The sequence below is a fragment of the Meriones unguiculatus genome, chromosome 5 (assembly GCF_030254825.1).
Source record: "Meriones unguiculatus strain TT.TT164.6M chromosome 5, Bangor_MerUng_6.1, whole genome shotgun sequence".
NCBI classification, from domain to species: domain Eukaryota; kingdom Metazoa; phylum Chordata; class Mammalia; order Rodentia; family Muridae; genus Meriones; species Meriones unguiculatus.
In genome coordinates, this window is record NC_083353.1 from 133,073,794 (window position 1) to 133,086,174 (window position 12,381).

At 53.7% G+C, this 12,381-nt stretch overlaps 1 protein-coding gene across 5 annotated transcripts in view; it reads right to left on the minus strand.

The window, feature by feature from the left end:
* Tmtc1 (transmembrane O-mannosyltransferase targeting cadherins 1) overlaps nucleotides 1-12,381 on the minus strand; it is a 173,161-nt gene that overhangs the window by 153,279 nt on the left and 7,501 nt on the right. For all 5 annotated transcript variants that reach the window (XM_060384532.1, XM_060384531.1, XM_060384533.1 and 2 more), the window contains exon 2: nucleotides 3,890-4,067. In XM_060384532.1, the coding sequence (XP_060240515.1) occupies nucleotides 3,890-4,067 (178 nt within the window). The remainder of the gene's footprint in view (nucleotides 1-3,889; nucleotides 4,068-12,381) is intronic.

Sequence of the window (12,381 nt, forward strand, 5' to 3'; positions counted from 1 at the left end):
CACGTCGGGTTTTGTGATCTGTTAGCTAACCAGTGGGCCAGCCTGACTTTATTTTGGATAGAAGCGATGGTTGTCAACACATCGGTCCTTACAGCAGCTCCTGTCTCCTATCACTGTCCCTGCTTTCCAGAAGTCTAGCGAACAGCTTTACCGTGCTGGCAGCAGGGGCCATTACTTACACTTCAGTCTTCCCCCCGTAGGAACTCTGCCCAGTCTGACTTTCTCAGAGAGAGAAGGAAAACTATCTTATGATGCAGTTGTTTTTTATCAGTGATTTTTATCCACTACTTCCCCAACATATAATATGTATGTATATTAGATGTTCACACACAAACACTAATACATATGCTCATATATGTACATATCCTGTTGATACACACACACACACACACACACACACACACACACGTATACCTCGGTGTTGGTATAATGTTCTTGTGGATTGTATACAATTTACTCTTGTTCATTCACATGCTGATTTCTCTACCCCATTATCTGGTTTCAATCTGGACATTGCATTGTAGTGCTTATTCTAAGCATCACTTGTCTCAAGTGTGTGTAAACATGCCACCATTTGTTCTCTGTATTGTCAATAAAATGACCAGCCAATGCTGAGCAATGGAGAAGATGGGGTGGGGCATCCTGTTCTGGAGGGGAGGAAAAAGAGGTGAGTGGGAGAAGTTGGAAAGGAGGGATTGGCAGGAGAGGACTTGGGACCATGTGGAGAGATGTATCAGACCTAAGATATGACTAAAAGCAAGTATAATGTGGGAGATCTGAATGGGAGGAAACTATTGCGGGCTTGGAGGTTGAGGATGGAGTGACTGTTGCCCAGCATTGTGCTCTGGGTTAACTAAATACATCCTAGTCTCTGGGTGGTGATTTGGCTATACCGCTGTTTTGGAAATAACCACTGTTTAACTAAAAGATAAATCAATATTAAACTTTAATAATCAACAACAAATGGTGCCCTATGTGGGACACAAACCCACGACCCTGAGATTAAGAGTCTCATGCTCCACCGACTGAACTAGCCAGGCAGAAAGTGAAATCCCTTTGAGAAGCAGTTCTTGCCTATCTGAGGAGCAAACATTTGTGGACCCATTTACTTCCCAGAGTGAGGAAGGGGTCAGGATCCAGTGAGGGAGGCAGAAAAAACACCTTTCCCTGGAAGCAGGAGCCACGGACAGACTGAGAAGCCACAAGCATCTGACTGATAAAGTCTAAGAGAGAACCTGGGTCTAAGAAAGTGAAGTCCTTAGGGAAAGGTTTTGAGATTAAAAAAGATACTTTCCTATGTTGAAATGGAGGAAGGCATGATGACACCGTGCTTCTAGGGACCATTTGAGTTTGCTTCTCTTAGCATACAAATAAAATGATTTCACTGATGATTTCAGTTTTGTATATCCTCTTTGGGAGAGATCAGGATAAGACAGACTTGGAGAAAGAAGAGACTGAGAAAACAGATGCTAAATTAAGGGTCATAGAACAGAGGTTGGGGGAATCTTTGAATCAAAATAGAGAGCCTTCAGAGCAACCCAATCTGGTGCTTACACTAACACCAAAAGAGGACGTTCCAGGTGAGAAAAGTCCACAGAGGCCTAAAGATATTACAAAATGGCAGCCCACGGAGATGCTGGAGAGAAAGTCTTCAGCTATAGGCCAACTGGATATTGTAAGTGTATTGTTAAGGTTCAATTACTAAATGAGGGTCTATATGCTAAAGTAGAAATGCAGATCCTAGTGTTGTCTTGGAACAAGGTCATAGTCATGTCAAACAGTAGTTTAATTTATCACAGGAGTATACATCCTAGAGTTAACAGATAGATACATGACTCTGTAGACAGGTCAACTGCATGAAGATAGGTAGTCTTCAAAAACTTCAGAGACCTACAGAAGGTGGCTTTTAAAAATGTCTTTATTATTTTAAAGATTCCTTGACAATGAGACAGGTCATCTCCTGGCAGCACCCAGCCTCCCTCAAAGAAGATGATCGGCATCAAAGAACCTCCATATGGAGAAGGCTTCAAATGTGGCAAACAAGCCATCGAGGCAAAAAGAAAACACCCTTGTTTCTCGACAGACAGAATTTTGCCAAAAATGACAAGCTTAAATGCAGGACAAGTCGACTGCCCGAACTGTGCTAAGACAGGGTAAGCAAGTCCTAAATGGTTCCTGTTTCACATATCCTGTCAAATATTCTGAGCCAGAAGGCTAAAGATGATGCTCCAATGTTATAGAGAATTTGGGGTGACTGTTCAGGCAGGAAACTGTCATTTAATTGTTGTTGGAAGCTGCTAACATACACTTCCTATTTACTCCAGTAACTAATTTTATTCCTTCTCAAGTCTCTGGTGGGGTTGAAGAAGTCTCTGGTAGTTATAGTTTCACAGTATTTATCTTAAGTTTTTTAGAATTTAAGAAAATATTTTCATATAGGTAATATCAACAAGGATAAAAGTTAATTTAGGTATTGAACTCTAAACTTGTCAGGATAGGATAGATAATCAAATACTTTGTCCTAAGTTGCCAAGTGCATGTAAACTGGGCATTACACATGTAAATCTTACCTAACAGTTTTCATATCATAACTTTTATAATTATTATTGTTTTAAAAGAAAAGGAAACTATGCGATCTTGGAGGTTTAGGATGGAGTAACTATTGCCAGCATTGTGCTCTAGGTTAATTAAATAAATCCTAGTCTCTGTGTGGTGATTTGGGTATATAGCTGGTTTAGGAATAACCACTGTTTAACTAAAAGATAAATCAATATTAATCACCTTGGGCTTAAAGATTTAGAATTCTGCTCATGAAAAATACATATCATATACCAAACTGGCAAGACCAGTCCTCACTATGGTATCAGTTAGTTGCATTACATTTCTCATGTGATCACACACTTCCGATAAACACTGTATGAAGCCCCGTGTCCACCATCTCACTTCTGACTCAGAGCTTCAGCACAGAGTACCATCGCATCCTGCTGACACCAGGACATATTCTTCACCGAAACAGAAAATGAGCAGAGAGGGCTAGGAAGTCCCTCTGTGAGGCTTCAGCACACCAACACATCAAAACTGTCCTCTGCAGGCGACTCAGAGGCGTCTGCTGGGACAGTCAGTCACAGGGAGTGCGCATTCCTCATGCAGACAAGAGCAGGCAAACAAGGAGAGCTCCAGGAGAGCTGCAGTGCCTCGAGCTCCTGGGCAGTTCTTCAGGGCGGGCCCAGGTGCCCGAGGAGGCGCTGTAGGCCATCCATGGAGACTGTGGTGTCCTTCAGCCAGAAAGCTGCACTGCCCGAAAGCTTGGGCGCCAGTGGCCCCAAGAGCCCTTACCTACCCACAGCAACACACACAGGGATGCCCGCTCCTGTCACTGGATGCACACAGTGGCATCGTGGCCCTAACTCACCTGGTGCACGGTGTCCAAAGCTTTGAAAGGGGTCACAGATCCAAACTAGCCACCCTTCCAAAGTCTTCCCCACACAAAAGAACTAGACTTCTTATCAAGGGACCGGGGAGGCCGTCTAAGTCCCCAAGCCGGTCTGCACGCCCTGGGAGAAGGTCACGGCCCAGCTCTCCAGCTCCGTGCTCAGCCCGTGCAGCTTCAGGCTGTAAACTCGGGCACGAGGCAGAGCAGGGCGACAGCGTGAGGTGGGCCTCACACATCCCGTTACCTAAAGCCCATGGGGTTTAACTCTCCTCACCAGTAAAAAGGCGGAGCGCTCTCTAGCCCCTCTGCAGCTCCCTCCGGGCAGAGCCACGTGAGCACTTACGAGGCGTGGCCAGGTGGAAGGGCGCGCAGGTAGTGTGCCCCGCCCAGGCTGGCACGCCCTCGGCTCTCACTCGGCTCTCAGCGGGCACTATTCCCCGCCTCCCGTGCACTCACCGCCTCAGTGTGCACAGGGTGCACCGCGAAGAGCAGGGCGGTGAGGAACGCCAGCCCGCGGCTCTTGAAGACTGTCTTCTCGCAGGTGTACATCAGCACGAAGGTCACCAGGCAGTGCAGGACCACATTCACGGCGTGGAAGTAGAACGGGTCCATGCCGGTCAGAAAAATGTTCAGCCTGTCAGAAGGTACAAAGGCGAAATGGAGAGTCGCGACAAGCCACAGCCCCAAGGGTCAAACACAAGCGCAGCCGCCAGCCATTGCCTAGCAAGAGGCGCTAGCTGGCCCAGCGACTCTCCGTCCTATGACGGAGTGTCTGCCTTCAGGCTCCGTCCTATCAGCGCTGACTCATGGGCAGAAGCCAGCACAGAGACAGTGCTGGTGCCGGTACAAATCATTAAGCCGCTACCCCAGCTGCAGTTGAGACAGCACAGAGCAAACTCACCAGGAGGCTTTAGTATTTGTGGTATTTTTCTTAATGTTTGTCTATTTATTTTGTGTGTGCATGTCTGGGAGAGAGGAGGAAGTGAGTTCACGCCACTGTGCACACGTGGAGGTCAGCGGTCAGCTGTGGGAGTCGGTTCTCTCTCCCCACCATGCTGGTCTCAAGCTCAGGTGGCCTGGCTTAGCAGCAGGCTGTTATCACTGGGCCTCTGGGTGGCCAGGGTTTGTGTTTGTAACAGCCCCCTCCCCCCACCCCATCTGAGAGTCTGATTGTTAACACCATGAAAAAGCCAAATAAGAGAGAACCACAGACAGGGAAGCCAGATGCTCAGCATCACAAACACACCTGCGCAGCTGCAAATCACGGAGACACATTTAGGGGTTCCCCTTAGTAAAGGGAAGAGCGTACCCAGCCAAGTCTGCAGAACAGGCGTCCTCAGACCCCTAAGTGCTGTGGCCTTTAACGCAGCTCTTTGTGTTGTGGTGACCCCCAGCCATTATCCTAGTTGCTACCTTATGGACTTCCACAAACATATTGAGACACGCACCCCCCCCACAAACGTGAAAGTGGAAAAGGGAGGGTGTGTGCCCTTTGACTGAAAATTCTAATTCCGGAAATTTTCCATCATGAAATAATGATTTGTACACACATACACAAATATCTACACATACCTCATGGTGTTATTTATAAAATAAGAAGCTCTAAAAAGTGTAAAAAGAGAGAGATGAACATTTGAGACAAAATGCTAACAAAATTTTCTAACACAACCTATCTGCTGTTGGAGGGCCGTGCTGCTGAGGTTTGCAGCCTCCAAGACCAGACAGCCCCCAGCTCAGTGCAAGCGGGAGTCCCTTCCCCAGCCGGGCGTCACGCTCCTGCCTGGCCTTGTTTGGAAGATGTCTCTGAACTGAACGCCTGCTTACTGGAGAACAGCTTCTGATAACCCACCGCAGCCCATGACAATCAGGAACCCTGCCCCTGCACAGGTGACAGGACCCAGGACCAAGCTGTCTAATGAAGTATACGGGGCCCTGGCTGCCTCCCTTCTCATACACATTCCCCTCACCCGCCCTCTGCCTCCCTGCAGCTGGTCCGGGAAGCCACGTTCCGTCGTGCCCACAGCTGAGCGCGGCCCTCTTCCCACCACATTCTCTGCTCCCCCTGCCCTCGTGGGCACGCCCATCCCTCCTCCCACCCAGGCAAGAGGAGACCCACAGCCTGTGAGAACAGAGGCAGGACCTCTGGAAGCCAGCGTGGATGGGTGCCCAGAAGAACGGGTATGCACACAGAACAGGGTTCACTGGTGACGTTTCATAACTCAATGAAGAGGGGCTGTGATCGATGCCACGCGTCCTGCCTCAACAGAGACATTCATCACAGCAGTCTGCCGGCATGCCTGACGGCAGATGGATCTGCAGCCAGCACAGAGCGGGACTGAGACCCCAGCGCCTGTCACAGGCCCCAGTGCTATCTCTGATCTTCCCAGTGTCATTGCCAAGAGCTCAGATCCACTTACAAACAGGACAGAGCATCCGTGTGAGGAGTGGCCTACACTGGAGTGCTAGTGTCAATACAGTGATGGCTACAACACGCTGGGCACAGAGACGAACAGAGTACATAGATTCGGCCCCGAGGGGCTGACACCTCACCTGGAAAAGTTAACGTTCTCAGCCACTAACTCGGACAGACCACCAACAGAGCCAGGGAGCCACAGATCTAACAGTTCATCGCGTCCGTTCATTCAACAAGACTCGCTAGCCGTTAACCACCTGAGGCCGTGCACAGACACAAGGGGAAGGACGGGGTCCACTCCTAAAGGGTTAACGTGTAGAGCGGGGAAGGACCGTGCCAGCTAACCAGGAGCAGAATGCCGAGAGGGAAGGGAATGTTCTCCAGGTGGACAGGAGAGGCGAGTCCCAGGGACCAGTGAGGGGCAGCCGGGCTCACGCAGCCGGGCTCGGGAGCCCCTTACACGCTGGGCGACAGCCTTGGAAGTGAAGTCTGTCTCAGGAAGGTGTGTTTGGAGGCGTGGGGCACAAGCTAGAGAGACGGTGGGTGGAAGTGGGCTGAGTGCAGGGTTGGGACAGCTTTGCTCTCCATGTCTAGCACAGCCTCCTCGTGGCTGTCACACAAACACTGAAGCAGAGGGCACGCGGACAGGTGGGTGAATGGACGCAACATTGACCCCACACACTTACTCTAAGTCCACGAGAGGGGAAGCAGGGTGTGGCTGCACTAGAAACTATCAGCTGCACTAGAGCCGGACCAGGCTCCTCCCGAAAACACTTCCCTCTCACCTTCACACCTGGTCTTCAATCTGCCAAAACGTTTAGAGCAGGTATCTGCAAGCATTTGTAACTTATCTCGAAACATTGGGAGACCTGACACCTCCAGGCTGGCCGTGCTACATGGGAACATGTGGGCGCCCGCTGCGTTAGGACAAGCGCCCACAGTTAGCCACGGCCTCCGCCAGTCTCCGGGTGCCGATGAAAGCCAGTCTTTGCCATGGCCAGGATTTTCCCCTTAGTAAAGGCGACAGTGGATTGTTTCTTGTGTCTCTATGTAGGATCACAAATGGGAAGTAAAAATACAGTCAGAATGACTGTGGTTTAAAGAAAAATAAGGTGTCTTCCCAGGGAAGGCATTACCATGTCCCTAAGATGTAAAGGACTACGAGCCAAAGGTCATGGCTCGGTCCTCAGGGAGGCAGGGCTGATACCCCCACAGCTGAGAGTTCAGCCATTAGAGAAGAAGTACCAGGTGGTGTCAGCTGGACAGGGCAGTGCCATGGACGTTACCAACCCGGCAGGGTGGAGAGTCACTCAGGGGACAGAGGCTGGGCTTGTCCTGACACCGTTTCCTGACAGGGTCGAGTGGGTGCCACTCACCCAGAAGAGTGAGGAAGATACAGGGAGATCCCAGGAGAACCAGCAGGAGCCTGCCTGCTGCTTCTTCTGGACTGGCACCCAGCCTCCTCGGCCCTTCCAGGAGGACCTGCCAGGCCTCATCAGGGCTGGAACTGCCAAGGCCTCTAGCTTCAGAGCTGTGCAGCTCCAGGGCGCTCAGCTTTGCCGATGTGCAGGAGGCCACTGCCAGCAGCCCCGCCATGAGGCCCAGCCTGTAAATCTCATTTCTACTGTGTGTGCATTAGGGGTTCAGGACCCCTAGAAGCCCAACATAGCCGGCAAGCATCTAAACACAGCGCCTGGATGACCCAAAGTGCCCTCAGGAACACAGCGATAGTCCTGTAACACCACCTGGCTGAGCAGTGTCTGGGGTCGGGGTCAACCCTAGGGCAGTGTCTGGGGTCAGAGTCACCCTGGGACTACCTCCATGATGGCACTCCATCAAGTTCCCAAGGCTCCTTAACAACTGTCCTCAGGAGTTACGAGCACTTTCCCAGAGATTTAAGAAGCTAATTCTTTCCATCACTGAAATCCATTGCACTGAGCACACAATAGATTCTAAAAGAAATCTGTTGAACAAACAAATGAATCTAAATTATCCTGGAAGTCAGAAAAGCCCATCTTTCCCTTTCAGCTCGAAGACTCTCTCATTTTGTTTGGCTTAGTCTTCATTTCTCATTTAGAGCTAGGATAAGCAGTAGAATTTTTTCCCCTGAAATAACCTTAACAGCTATCTCCGGCTGTCTGCAAACCTGAGCCTGATGAAATCCCTTCCTCTTCTGAACCTCCTGCTTTCCTGTGGAGCTGACCAGGAGACCAGGGCATAAGCTCACAACACCTGGCTTGGCTGTTCTCCAGGACGGCCACCTCAGGTCCCAGGAACTCAGGTCAAGTCCCTGACACCAAGGAGCAAAGGCAGAAGGGTGCTAGCTCTCTCCTCCCTCTCACAGCCAGGGGCTTCCGGTGAACTCTCACTCCTTCCAGTTCCCTTAAAGTCCAGGGGATGAGGAAAAGCGAAACTTTAATCAGCATGCATCTCCAAGAGAGACGTGTGCCGGGGGACACACAGGGTCCGTTCTCACAGGCCTCTGTACTTCAGTCTGATGCTCCAAATCCAGGAATGAGCGAGGTCTGGAAACTGGGCCAGAGGGGAGACTTTCCACAGTGGTAGCTCCTGTATACTCCTGGGGGGCCCCACCGCCACCGCCACCGCCACCGCCACCGCCACCGCCACCGCCACCGCCGCCGCCGCCACCGCCACCGCCACCACCACCACACACACACACACATCACACATGCACACACACAGAGACACACACATTGCACATACACACATATCACACATGCACACACAGAAAGACACACATCACATACACACACAGAGACACATACATCACACATGCACACAAACAGACACACACACACACACACAAGATTTCCCCGGTACATAGGTTAAGCAATACTCTAGACCAATATCTCTGTCATTCAGCATAAGGACCCGCCCAACCCATGACCTGTGCAGCCCAGCTCCTCTGAGCTGAGGACTTGTCTCTGCTGCCTGTCATGGAAATGTTCCCCCATGTTTGGCCTTCAAGCTCCGAGACTCAGACTTGTGCAACCTGGGGTTCCCTCACTAACATGTGAGAGGCCTCTCCAGATGTTCCTCCGTACATGCGCAGAGAGGAGCCGGCCTCAATTTCCCCAGGGGACCAGTGAGGGACAGCTGGGCTCACCCAGGAGGGGCAGCCAGGCTCGGGAGCACCTTACACACCGGGCTCACCCACATAGGGGTGGGGGCGGAGTGGGGGGCGCGTCAGCATGGCGAGAGCCCTCGGAAGTGAAGTCTCAGGAAGGTGGGTTTGGGGGCGTGGGGCACACCCAAGCTAGAGAGACAGAGGGCAGAAGTGAGCCTTTCCTCTTGGGAACAGCTGCAGTGGGGAGGGACAGGGGCACAGGGGGCAGGGGCACAGGGGGCAGGGGCACAGAGGGCAGGGGCACAGGGGGCAGGGGAACAGGGGGGCAGGGGCACAGGGGGCAGGGGTACAGGGGGCAGGGGTACAGGGGGGCAGGGGCACAGGGGGGCAGGGGCACAGGGGGCAGGGAACACAGGGGGCAGGGGCACAGGGGGCAGGGGTACAGGGGGCAGGGGCACAGGGGGCAGGGGTACAGGGGGGCAGGGGTACAGGGGGGCAGGGGCACAGGGGGGCAGGGGCACAGGGGGCAGGGAACACAGGGGGCAGGGAACACAGGGGGCAGGGGTACAGGGGGCAGGGGGCAGGGGCACAGGGGGCAGGGGGTACAGGGGAGCAGGGAACACAGGGGGCAGGGGTACAGGGGGCAGGGGTACAGGGGGGCAGGGGCACAGGGGGCAGGGGCACAGGGGGCAGGGGGCAGGGGTACAGGGGGCAGGGGGCAGGGGCACAGGGGGCAGGGGTACAGGGGGCAGGGGTACAGGGGGGCAGGGGCACAGGGGGCAGGGGCACAGGGGGCAGGGGACACAGGGGGCAGGGAACACAGGGGGCAGGGAACACAGGGGGCAGGGGCACAGGGGGCAGGGGCACAGGGGGCAGGGGCACAGGGGGCAGGGGGCAGGGAACACAGGGGGCAGGGAACACAGGGGGCAGGGGCACAGGGGGCAGGGGCACAGGGGGCAGGGGCACAGGGGGCAGGGGTACAGGGGGCAGGGGCACAGGGGGCAGGGAACACAGGGGGCAGGGAACACAGGGGGCAGGGAACACAGGGGGCAGGGGGGTACAGGGGAGCAGGGGCACAGGGGGCAGGGGTACAGGGGGCAGGGAACACAGGGGGCAGGGGGCACAGGGGGCAGGGGCACAGGGGGCAGGGAACACAGGGGGCAGGGGCACAGGGGGGCAGGGGCACAGGGGGCAGGGGTACAGGGGGGCAGGGGCACAGGGGGCAGGGGCACAGGGGGCAGGGGCACAGGGGGGCAGGGGCACAGGGGGCAGGGAACACAGGGGGCAGGGGCACAGGGGGGCAGGGGCACAGGGGGCAGGGAACACAGGCAGCTATGAACCCCTCAGATGTGAGCTGCACTGTACCAAGGACAGTGTGATATTGTATCTCCCTAAACTAGGCCTCCGTGAGGTACCAGTGTCACCAAACTGGTGCAACCTTCCACTAAGACTCCCTGCCCCCATCTCAAGACAACGGAATGCATGTGAGATGGAGCCTGAGAACCTGCACCCAGGCAGGGGATGAGCAGAGCCATGAGACAGGGGTCTCAAAGCTCAGCTGAAGGCACACGGGGCTGGCAGGCTCAGCAGGAAACTCTGCATGCTCAGCAGCAAGCATTCTTTTCCAACACAGAACTCAACCAGGAAGGGGGAGAAAGGAAGTGTGACCCCTTCATCACTCGTTTTGTGTGTGTATGTGTGTTTGTGCATGTGCACAAGTATGCAGACGAGACCCAGAATGACTGGGGCCTGTGGGCAAAGACATGTAGGTGTGTGCATTTGAAGAACCTCAGCTGCCATTCCTCAGTCCCCCCCCCCCCCCCGATTTTGAAACAGATCACCAGGTGGGCTGGGCCTGTCTGCCAGCCAGCCTCGGGAATTTGCCTGTGTCTGCCTCCCAGTCCTGCTAATAGCACAGTACGGCTACTATGCCTGGCCTTTTAAAACAAAAATAGAAACAAACCAACAAATGGGTCCTCGTGCTTGCCAGGCAAGCATTTTACCTTCTGAGCTATCACCCCAACTCCGTCATCACCCGAACTCTCCTGGGAGTTCACAGCCCAGCAGAACCCCTGGACAGTCCCAGCCTCCAGGTACCCTGTGGCTCTCAAAAGCTTGGGAATGGTTTCCATGGTCATCTTAGATCATTCAACCAATGAGTGACACGTGGTTCAGTTTGTTTTCCCCTCTACGATAGAGGCCACAGGCCCCAGTCATTCTGGGTCTCGTCTGCATTCCCTCCAGTTCTAGAGACAAATGAGCACACCATCATGTCACCACCTGCAGAAGCAAACTCTGCAACCGGCCAGCTCTGACTGGACGCCCACCATAAGAAAGCTGTTCCCCAGGAAACGTGCCAACCACCAGTACTGACTCCTTGGCACTCTGAGTAATCACAGATTAAAGGGAAAGTCTCTAGAGGGAGGGACACTGGGGAGAGGAAGTCTGCGGAGCACACAGAAAAGAGAAAATGTTCAAGAAGAGAACGTGAAGAGAGAATGGGCAAATAACTGGAAGAGCCCGAGGCCACGCATCTTAGGTGGAATTGCAACTGGGCTTTAAAGGCCTTTCCTTGGGAAGGCGCACTCTCTCTCACACCCAGACGACTGCACTTCTTCAGGGCCTACCCGCGCGGGGCTCCTAACCCCAAATGTCAGCCATGGTCATCCCCACAGCATCGAGCATTCGGAGAGCTGGCTACAACACTGAGGCCCCCATCTCTCTCTGGTCCTCCAACCCTAGAATGCCCTGCACTGACCCCATCTCTCTCTGGTCCTCCAACCCTAGAATGCCCTGCACTGACCCCATCTCTCTCTGGTCCTCCAACCCTAGAATGCCCTGCACTGACCCCATCTCTCTCTGGTCCTCCAACCCTAGAATGCCCTGCACTGACCCCATCTCTCTCTGGTCCTCCAACCCTAGAATGCCCTGCACTGACCCCATCTCTCTCTGGTCCTCCAACCCTAGAATGCCCTGCACTGACCCCATCTCTCTCTGGTCCTCCAACTCTAGAATGCCCTGCACTGACCCCATCTCTCTCTGGTCCTCCAACTCTAGAATGCCCTGCACTGACCCCATCTCTCTCTGGTCCTCCAACCCTAGAATGCCCTGCACTGACCCCATCTCTCTCTGGTCCTCCAACCCTAGAATGCCCTGCACTGACCCCATCTCTCTCTGGTCCTCCAACCCTAGAATGCCCTGCACTGACCCCATCTCTCTCTGGTCCTCCAACCCTAGAATGCCCTGCACTGACCCCATCTCTCTCTGGTCCTCCAACTCTAGAATGCCTTGCACTGACCCCATCTCTCTCTGGTCCTCCAACCCTAGAATGCCCTGCACTGACCCCATCTCTCTCTGGTCCTCCAACCCTAGAATGCCTTGCACTGACCCCATCTCTCTCTGGTCCTCCAACCCTAGAATGCCCTGCACTGACCCCATCTCTCTCTG